The sequence below is a fragment of the Pyrus communis genome, chromosome 5 (assembly GCF_041283825.1).
Source record: "Pyrus communis isolate YQ-2024b chromosome 5, ASM4128382v1, whole genome shotgun sequence".
Lineage (NCBI taxonomy): Eukaryota > Viridiplantae > Streptophyta > Magnoliopsida > Rosales > Rosaceae > Pyrus > Pyrus communis.
In genome coordinates this window covers 18,883,719-18,894,675 of record NC_142569.1, presented here as the reverse complement: position 1 = coordinate 18,894,675, position 10,957 = coordinate 18,883,719, and the positions used below count along the sequence as shown (strand labels likewise).

Below are 10,957 nucleotides of genomic sequence, written 5' to 3'. Positions count from 1 at the left end.
ACCGTTAGCGGAATATTTCGTCAAGTCTGACAGAATATTCTCTAGGTCTGTCAGCATGTGGCCCACGCGTGGGCGTGCGTGTGGTCGTGGGCTAGGCGGCACGTGAGGGTGTGTCCGACCTCCGACTGACGTGTACGAGTCCGTGACTTCGTGTAGAACGTTTTCGTACATTAAACCCTTTATTTGAGCAAACTATGGGGGATTTTCCTAGCCTTTTTGTATAGGTCCTAATTAATTAATTAGTAAAGTTATTTCACATATAGGTGAGACTTACCCTGAGGAGGTACGAGGACTAACAAAGCTAGGAGGCTACGACCCATCGATGCATCAGTGAGTGGGCATTTGTTTATATATATATATATATAATGTTTTATAGTTTCCTCATGTGCTTTCGTATTGATTTATGCCTATCATGCCATGCTTTATTTAATTTTAGAAATGTTATTACGTGGTATATTGGTTCACCATTACTGTCTCCTGTCTCCTACTACACTTGTAGCTGCAAAGATTTGTTCTTTTGCTTGATCGCTAGATGGAAATCTCACTGTCCACAAAGTTGACCTATAAATCCTACAACTATGGCCTGAGCAATTCCTTTATCACAATTTCCGTTCAACTTACTCGCATATGAGAGCTTCATCATATGCCTCATGGTATTGACTATTTGATATTCAGTTTGTCCATCATGTTCCATTCAACAATTGATTTTCCATCATACTAGACTTTATCATCCATGTCATTTTCTTCAAATTATAAATATATTGGTGATGGCCTTAGATAAGAACTTTTCTACCAAATATTATCCTATAGTCCCGGTTTAGGCACTGTCTCAGTAGATTGCTCGTCTAAATTTGGAGTTGGGTTTCAAACTTTCAATGATGACCGAATCTTTCAAGTTAGGAAGATATGATGGTTTAAACAGGGCTTGGCTGGGTTTATCTTCTTTTTTTTTCTTCTTGTTATCAATGGAACTAGAAGTCGAACCCATCCACCTTGGTTCCCTAGGCTCCCATTTCAGAATTATCAAATTCTAGATGTTTGCCTTCCAAAGGATTGGAGAAAATTGTTGGTGTAATTATTTTGTTGTATAAGAGCAGAAACTCCATCATTTAAAGAAGTGGTAGTTGTTTGACTATCCTGTTGCACATTAGGTACTTCTTTATATGGAGTGGTTCCTTTTTTATTCACTTGAATAGTCTTTTCTGGTTGGTGGATTGCCTCTTCTTCTTTTCCCTCCTTAGTGATATAAGTCTTTAAGGCATTTTCAACAACGCATACGCATATTCAAGGAACTTCCATTTCTTAGCACACCACTCATGCCAAGTAAAGAACCTTGCATTAAACTTCATTTCTTTCATAAATTGAAAATGAGCTTTTATGAAGGAATGCGTGTTTTCCACAACTATAAGTTTTCTTAAACCCTTCTCTTTTTAGTGTTCTTCACACTATAATCTAATTCATGAATTTTTTTTATCAATTTCAAACTTAGGTACGGCACAGACTTTAGATTTAACATCTGACCATGATGGTTCTGGTTAAGGGGGGTTTCTTAATGGAGCAATACTTTCTAAGGATTCTACCTTATATAACGGGATTTGAACTTCTGCACGAGTTTACCTAAGACCTTCAAGAACAACTCCCTCATGATCTTGCTCATAAGAGTTTGACCTTGTTGTTTGCCTTCTAAATGAATTTGTTTGAAAAGAGGGGTCTTGGTGCGTTTAAAGAATCAGCGTTTAATCAAGAAACCAACGCTTAATCTAGCCATCCTATCCGTAGAAAATTGTGCTTCAACGTCTCCATCTTTGTATTGATTTATATGGCTAGGTTCTCTTTTTGGAATTGGTTGAGGTGGAGCTGCATCTTGCAATCTCTATCATTTAGGTAGAGTAACTTCATTCCACTTTATCATTTTAGGATTATATCAACTATTGCTAAATTCTTCTGAATTAGAAGAAAGCGAATGTGAAATAGCAATTCTTGAAGATGAGAGAAAAGTTGGTTACACTGTTCATATTTTGTTTGTTGCTTTTTCACTTGAAAGGGAAATTATTAGGTAGATGGGATAATTTAACCACAAGTGATTAACTAATTTTCCTTCGGACCATCCAATTTCTTCTGAGATCTAATGCAGTGGTGATTTGGGATATCAATATTTACCCACAGAAAAGTCTAGGGTTTATAAGAAGAGAGGGCATATGTTGAAAGCAAAGGCATAACTATAAAAACTGAGAGTGACTGAAAAAGATGTGGCATCTCTCTCTCTCTCTCTCTCTCTCTCTGTGTACAAAACTAATGCTATAGAATGGGTTAAATGACTTAGCTTGCAAAAATGACACACTGCAATTTGGTCACCCTCTAGCTTTGTTTAAGGATCATTAATTGATGTCATCAACCACTTTGGTTTTTGCTTGAATGCTGTTTTCATGGAGGTTAGCTAGCTCATTCCTATTTGTATGTATTTACTTCATATAGAGGATTGTGCAGCTTATATAATCATTATACATTATTATTAATTGACCATTATGAAACTTATTTTGCTCCACAAATAGAGTAGAATTAGATACTAACTAATTATTTTGTGCAGTTGCCTGAATAATTATGGGAGCTTTTGTTTAGTAGAATTAAAGGCCAATATACAAGGATGAGAAGAAAAACATTAGAGCCAACCGGCATCTGGTGCAAATGAAGGATCTTTTACACCCATTTATCATGTATGCGAGTTTTTTCTTTTTTTGAAAAAAGGTACAATATTCATTGCAAACGAAAAGAATACGTACATTATTAAAGATAGGGTGCATATAATGGGTCTCAATAAAAATCTTACCGAGAATTTCAATTCAATCGAAGAGAATAATAAAATATTAAGAATTTTTATTCTCAAAGAGAAGATTTAGAATAGTAGAAGTAAACCCCGTAAGTAAAACTAACAAAAATTGAAACCACAAGTTCTAAAGCAACAATGAGTAAACATAACACACAAATTTCCGAGCAACCTATATTGTTGTATAAAAAAAAAAAATACCAATTTCGAAAATTTTGGCCTTGAACAAAATCCCATAAATCTCACATGTGGAGAAATTGTACTCATAAAAATCAATAAAAAAAATAAAAAGTCTAAAACGTAATTAAATCAACATAAGCACGTAGCGTTAGCGTCCCTCCAAAGTTTCTCAGTAAAAAATTTCCCAAACCCGGAAAAGAAAAAGCCCCACCTCCTCAACTCTCTCATTTTTTTCTCCCGGACGCACACTCACTCCACCATACTCTCTCGTACAGTCCCAAATCTCACCTCTCCCCTTTACCTACTCTCTCTCTCTCTCTCTCTCTCTCTCTCTCTCTCTCTTTCAACCCACAACTCAGAGATAGCAAAGCGCACTGCTTTTCCTCTCAGAATTTACCCTTCTCCTGCAACTTTATAAATCTGCATTGCTGCATGGTGGGTTCGCAAAAATTCAATCTCTGAGAGGCAATGTGAGGAGGATTTGAACTGTCCCTATGATGGTGGCTGCCATTTCCGAAGCAGCTCCGACCGACCCGCCGTCTAACCCGAAAACCTCATCGGGCCACCGCTCACGGCCCCATCTCCAAAACCCATCAAGGCCTCCTCTCTTACCTTCCGAGAAAGACAATGGCTTCGTTCAGAGGCGACCCAGAGGCCGCCAAGTCTCGTCGAAATACATGTCTCCTTCGCCTTCTTCTTCGACCTCGACCTCGACTTCTACGGTCTCGTCCTCTGCGTCTTCCAGAAGATGCCCATCTCCGTTGCTCTCAAGGTCCATAAACTTGGCTTCGAACTCGACCCCTGTTCCGGCTCAGAAACGGGCTCAATCGGCGGACCGGCGGCGACCCATTACTCCTCGGACCTCCGCTGGCCTCCCCGAGGCTCGGGTGAGCAATGCCGGTTCCGAAGTCTCTGCTGCAACTCGGCTTTTGGTCACTTCCACTCGGAGCTTGTCGGTTTCGTTCCAAGGTGAGGCCTTTTCGCTTCCGATTAGCAAGACTAAGACTCCAGCCTCGCCTAGTGGGACTGCCGCGAGGAAGGCCACGCCTGAGAGACGCCGGTCGACCCCTGTGAGAGGAGATCAAGCTGAGAATTCTAAGCCATCTGATCAGCACCGGTGGCCGGCCAGGACTAGACAATTGAGCTTGGGTGGGACTAATAACTTGTCCAGGAGCATGGACTGCAGTTCGGACAACAGGAAGCTCAGTGGGATTGGATCTGGGATTGTGGGTCGAACACTGCAGCAATCCATGATTGATGAGAGCAGAAGAGCGTCTTTCGATGGTAGATTGTGCTTGGATTTGGGGAATGCTGAGCTTCTGAAGGATGCTAGGCAAAACCCAGATGCTAATTCTGCCCATGAATCCTCCGTGCCGTCTGATCTCACTGCTTCTGATACAGACAGTGTTTCTTCTGGTAGCACTTCAGGTGTGCAGGATGCTGGTGGTGCCGAAAAGGGTCGAACCTTACCCCGTGGCATTGCAGTGTCAGCAAGGTTTTGGCAGGAGACTAATAGCCGGTTGAGGCGGTTGCAGGATCCTGGTTCGCCTTTATCAACAACCCCTGTGTCTAGAGCAGGGGCAAAATTCGTTCAATCTCAATCGAAAAGGCTTAATGGTGATGTCCCATTATCATCGTCTCCCCGGACAATGGCTTCCCCCACTAGGGGACCAACTAGGCCTGCTTCGCCGGGTAAGCTTTGGACTTCTTCATCAATGTCACCATCAAGGGGTTATAGTCCTTCTCGGAGAAGTAGTGTTGAAAGTACCTTGAATAGGAGTTATTCTGGTCCTGCCCCTTCAATCCTCAGTTTTTCTGTTGACACTCGGAGAGGGAAGATGGGGGAAGATAGGATTGTCGATGCACACATGCTCAGGCTTCTGTATAACCGTTATCTGCAATGGCGGTTTGTAAATGCAAGATCAGATGCTACCTTCATGGTGCAGAGACGAAATGCCGAGGTATGATCTCAGTGCTATAAATTGCATTGCTTTCTATCTTTTTATTTCAGTAGTGTTTGTCCATGAATTTGTTTTTTTTTTTTTTGGATGGTCATAAGACTCCTATATATTGTTATCCATGTATACTTCACCTCGTTATGTACTAAACTTATATCCATTTCTATCTAAGTAGCACGGTTGATGTTTGTGGTCTATGTATTCCATATTAGAATGTGAGCATCCAATTGAAAACCAATTGGCAACTATCTACTTAGTATGTTGATGTTTGTGGTCTATGTATTCCATATTAGAATGTGAAAGCATCCAACCCAAACCAACTGGCAATAGGAGGGAGAGGCTTAAGTCAATAAACTTTAGGCAAGGCTTTAATTCCCCCATGTGAAATTCACACTCTCAAGCACACACCCGCAAGTGTGGGGTCTTCAAGTCTAGGATGTGGACAACACATATTAGGTGACGTGGGCTGTTTGGCTCAACGTATGGTACCCTGGTTTGGTACCAGATTAGAATGTGAGCATTTAACCCAAAGCCAATTGGCATTAGGAGGGAAATGCCCAGATCATTTAAACTGTTAGGCAAGGGTTTGATTCCCCAATGTGGTATTTGCACTCTCAACATTGTATATACTTCTGACTAGTGTTTCGTTTCCCTAATAATTACAATGAGAAGGCTAACTTCTCTTTCAGCTTAATTATTTTGTGGCAGGTTCCTTTTGGTGCCTTTTGGTTTTTATTTTTTCTTTTTCTTCTTGAAGAGGATGTCTCTTTGTTCAGCTTGAGCATGCCATTATATTAGTTCATTTCTGAACTTTAATTAAGCATGGGAGATACAAATAAAAGGATATGTAATATTAATACAGATGGAGTCTGGGAAATACAAGGAATGGAGGTCAAATCTTAAATGAAGGGTGTCACTGTCATTGGTTATTACTTAAAAGAAAAAAAAACTGTGCGGCTGCAATTGGGAACTTGTGGAGTGAATAGTTTAGGAAAGTGAAAATCGAAAGGTGATCTGTCAAGTCTTTGAAGTGATTTTTATTGACCAATTTGTCTAGAATGGAGATAAAAACTATGGATGGCTTTGCCTTGCATGCATTGAAGAATTATTTTCTCTTTCAGTTTCATAGACTCCATGAATTGGAGTATTGTCATGTTTTAGGGCTTCATCGGTGTTTTTAGTACTTTTTACGAGATTGATTCATATTCTAAACTCACATCAAATAAATATCTGAACTCATGGCATCAGTTTCCCAAGTGCTTTCTTATACAGTGAAACTTGAAAAAAATTCTGTCGGATGAAGTCAAATGAAGCACTTACCTGACGATTTGTTATGCAAGACATTATAAGATTTACTTCTTGGCGTGGTCATGCAAACCAATCCAGAACCAATGTCTCGTTAATGATTTTGCTGTCGGAGAATGTCTCACTTGATTACTTCATTCTTGTAAAAGTCACTGTGGAATTGAACAGACTCAATATTAGGAGTGAAGAATAAGGTTGTGGGGTTATTTTTAATAGTTTCCTATGCATCAGTTCTTGTTGATGCTGAGAACTTGTTCGGAAGTGATTGATGTTGGTTTATGTATGTAGAAAAAGCAGATACATTTAAAGAGGGGTGATAAGAACTGTATGATTCATGTGAGAAAAGTGAAGTTAATGTATCAAATTAATGAGCATCTGTCATATTGCATCTCAACTCAATTTAGAAACTAATAAAGTGCGATCTATTTTTGAAATGGTTTGATTTTGGAAATTTAGATCTCTGTCCTTTGCCCTCATCCCATTATATTTATTAGAATAACTTCTACCGTTTTCATTTTTTATTTTGTTTTTGGTTCTCTTTTGGATTAGGTCCCTCGTCTAATTATCTGTCTGCCAATTTTATGATTTCTTGTACATTTGTTTGAAAATGCTGCTCATACCCTTACATGTTGAAGTATTTTTCTTTTCTGTAACTTTTTTTTTACTTCAACTTGTCTGAAAGTTTGAACTTGGCTGAATGTAAGATTCTACAAGCCGGTATGCTTTTTCACTTACATTTGGTGATTTCTTTGTTTCTATATGAACCATCCATATATTTACATTGTGTCTGGTTTTGATTTTTTTTGACAGTTTGCATGTGTCTTTTGATGAAATAAGTTAGTTGCAAAATGGTCAGGTTGGTTACTGTTTACATAAATTATCTTATATCTAAATTTGCATTTTCTTCGGTGCCAGAAAAACATGTGGAATGCATGGGTAACAACTTCAGAGCTCCGACATTCTGTCACACTCAAAAAGATCAAGTTACTCTTGTTGAGGCAAAAATTGAAGTTAACTTCTATCCTCAGAGGACAAGTAAGTTTCAGAGATTAATTATCTTCATAGCACTTACTTTCTGCTCCATTCTAACATATGCCATTGACTGGCATCCGCAATGTAATAGTACATAATATGGTGGTGGTAGCAAATTTTTTTTCTAATGCTAAACTCATTTCTTTAATAGATTCATGTTTCTGAGATGTAACTAAGTTTTGTGCTGGCTTTCAATCAACCAAAACCTTTCGTCCACTTTGTTGTCTCCTTGTTAGAACTTTTGACTGTCTATATTCAAAGAAGAACTGATACCATCAGTGTTGCTACCTTTACCCCCTTCTGGATTAGTGCCACTCTCTTTCTTTCGTTAATCTGTGCGGATGTCCAAAAAGCACTACCAAGACAGTGTTGATATGATTGCCTCTAATAAATCCTTACTAACTTGTACCTTGATTAGTTCAAGTTCAATGCTTTGTATTTAGTCATCCAATAAAAGGAATAATTTTGAAAAGAATCTTTCGCCAAGTCCAAGTTTCTTTGTCCTACTACATGAAGTAGCTGTTTGGTTAGAGCTAACTTGGTGTTTATATGGAACCTTTTTGTATGTGTTAGCTTCCAGATTTCTGATAACCAAGAAGGAGGATCAAAATTTCTTAAAAATGCTCTTGTTTTTTTAAATTTATAATCATAATAGTATTCCTAAGGATGTATGCTCATTGTAATGGGAATGGGTTATTCTTTATTGACATTGGTGATGGTAGAGGGTGTTATCTTATTCTTTTTGTTACTCAAAACCTTTTATTGTAAAACACCTGTTGATAAACTTTACTTCTGGCTAGCTTAGGGCTTAGGGTCAATTAGGTCTCTCATATAAGAGGAGCTTATTTCCGGTAAAAACAGAGGTGTTTAGGAGTTGGGGCATACTATAGGAGAGGGAAAGTTATTAGTGAAATAATATGTTTTCTGTCAAGACAGTGCTACATCTTCAAATCTTCTGTAGGAAGACATGCAAATATCGTCTGCAAAGGCAATGTGAAATATCAGAAAGGGAGACTAGACTGTTTTGGCATAACAAGGGCTTGCATAATTACTAATATTAACCTTGGTTGAGGTCCTGTTAGCCTCAATTGATTGCCATTAAATGATGCTTATATGCTCTAGACCTTGTGTTCTTGCCAGAGCTACAGAGTTTGAAATGTCAATCTCAAATCTGGTCCATCGAATGCAGAAGATGGACAAAAATAAGTCAACCCACTACTGTCAATGTAGGTGCTGATGAAGGAGCATCCGAAGGTCCTCAGGGATGTTCCCTGTGGGCGCGTATCTGCATGTATAATAGTTATTGTCTTTCCAAATAAAGCTTATCTACTGAGTTTGTATGTTATCATGAAATACTATTTCTTTCGTACCAAATTATTTTCTTGTTAAGATTACAACTGAATACACTCGGTAAACCTATGATAGCTATATAATATAGTCACACCATGATTTTGCGAGTGTTTTATTAAATACGTACAGCCTCTTTTTTTTTAGGCATCTACTGTTTGTTTTGTTATTTATCCTGTCCTTGATAATGACTGAAGTTTTGTTGTGGTTGGTGAATGTAGATTAGTTGTTTGGAAGAATGGGGTCTTCTGGAAAAAGATCACTCTAGTTCTTTGCTAGGAGCAACTGAAGCTTTGCAGGCCAGTACTCTCCGTCTTCCAGTTGTGGGAAAAGCAATGGTATGTGGCTTCTTTTTACCCTTAATTTAATCAAGGGCACATCAAAGGACTAAAGGAGCCATTACTGTTCAAAAGACTGACAATGCTAATTTTGTGCTAGGTTGACTTTCAAAAGCTGAAAGAAGCTGTGGGTTCGGCAGCTGATGTGATGCAGACAATGGTATCCTCGATATGCTATCTTTCATCAAAGGTAAGCTATTTTTGTCTCTCTTGAATCTTACTTTCCTTGGTTGATGTCACTGTTCATTTAAAACATTTCACAAAAACATTACATTAACATCCTGTTCCTACCATTTGCTTATAAGTTCTAAGTTTAGAAGTAAAATGGTAATAAATAAGTCACTGTTTCTGAACATTAGCCCAGGTTATAACCAAGTTTTTCATTTTGGTGAAACAAAATGGTATTGAGGTATATCCTTTTAGATAAAGGGGTAATTTGATTGAGGTCACTAAATTTTCTCAGCATTAGGATTGAGTCGATCAACATTTTGTGCTTTTTAGGTCAATGAAAAAGTTTAGCAAGTGGTATTGCCTTTTGTTGGAGGCGAATTTTTTTTTTAGTACCTTAGTTGAAGAGGAAAATTGTTTCAGTTGACCTATGCTAGAAAATGAAATGACCAGGCCTATGCCGAAATATTAATTGAAGAGGAAAATTGTTGCAGTTGACATATGCTAGAAAATGAAATGACCATTGACCTATGCCAAGATATGAAATTATTATTGACCTAAACCAAATTTCTTATTAAATAAAGCCATTAAAAGTCTCTCTTCTCCATTGCAACACCTAGGTCATTTATGTTGTTTTTTAGATTACAAAACGTAGGCAATTGGATTGAGCTACAACAGTCGCTTCCTGTTCTGATAGTAATCCACACCCCCAGCCGGATCACTCTTGTTTTTTGACAGCATGTGAGGTTTGATTCTGGCATGTCACCTAGCCTCTATGCATGTTATCTATTGATTCCTGGTAGATAGATGTGTCTACGTAACCTCTTTATGAATAGCTTAACAATCTGCAAAGAAGTCGAAACTGTTTTAAGGAAGTTTCTGAAGCACTTTCCCTTTTGCAGGTGGAGGAAATGAATTCCTTGTTGTGTGAACTTATGAAGGTTACTGCAACAGAACGGGTTGTGCTTGAACAATGCAAAGATTTTTTGTCCACATTATCCGCCATGCAGGTAATCTGCCCATCGTTTTCATCTTCGTTCTCCTTCCAATCTCTGACATTTATCCTCCCGGTTTTTGAATTGCTTTCTTATCCAATGTAACAGGTCAAGGATTGTAGCTTGAGAACGCATATAATACAATTGCAACGTGTACCAACTATCCGAAGCCTGACAACACGTGTGTAGAGCTGATCTTATTTGACTACTCACTCCTAATGCTAACATATTACACGAACCTTTCCTTTTCCACCGGGTGGAGGCAGCAGAGGTAATAAGGATCGATCAAGTAGCTAGTTTTGGCTTCCGACATTGGCATTTGGCATTTTTGGAACCTGTTTGTGGTCTTCTGCGTCAAGTATCTCGTCTCATGTGCCGTTGTATCTGAAGAATACAGAAAAGGGCTGTTCCCTCTCACTAATTAGCTGTACACAAGCACTCTTTTCTTTCCTTTAGGCCAAAAGGAAATGTATGTGTGTATATATGTAATGTTCTGCTGATTACACTTAATCAAGTAGTTTGTGGTAATTCTTTCTACCCTCTCTACGTGCCTCTTATTTTGCTCGTTTATTCATTATTTCGCCAATGCCATCATTATATGTCACGCGCACGAGTTGATCTTAGTTATTCATGTTTGTGAGATCAAGTAAAAACGGTTGTGATTAACTTAAGCGATCATACGCGACTGATCCTATCATTCCTCTTTCGAACTCTATTATTTAAGCAAATGCACCAACTGTGCCCGTCGTATCCTACGGCTCGAGATCACCCACATGCTAGCCACTGTGCGCACAAAGCTTCTAATGGGAG

General features: G+C 38.6%; 1 protein-coding gene across 1 annotated transcript; it reads left to right on the top strand.

Moving 5' to 3' along the window:
- Positions 1 to 1,897: 1,897 nt before the first annotated feature.
- LOC137725797 (QWRF motif-containing protein 2) lies at positions 1,898 to 10,684 on the top strand. The gene is made up of 6 exons (XM_068464591.2): positions 1,898 to 4,965; positions 7,183 to 7,302; positions 8,868 to 8,984; positions 9,085 to 9,174; positions 10,055 to 10,162; positions 10,256 to 10,684. The coding sequence occupies exons 1-6, from the start codon at positions 3,499 to 3,501 to the stop codon at positions 10,334 to 10,336; spliced, it is 1,983 nt and encodes a 660-aa protein (XP_068320692.2). The 5' UTR covers positions 1,898 to 3,498; the 3' UTR covers positions 10,337 to 10,684.
- Positions 10,685 to 10,957: the final 273 nt, after the last annotated feature.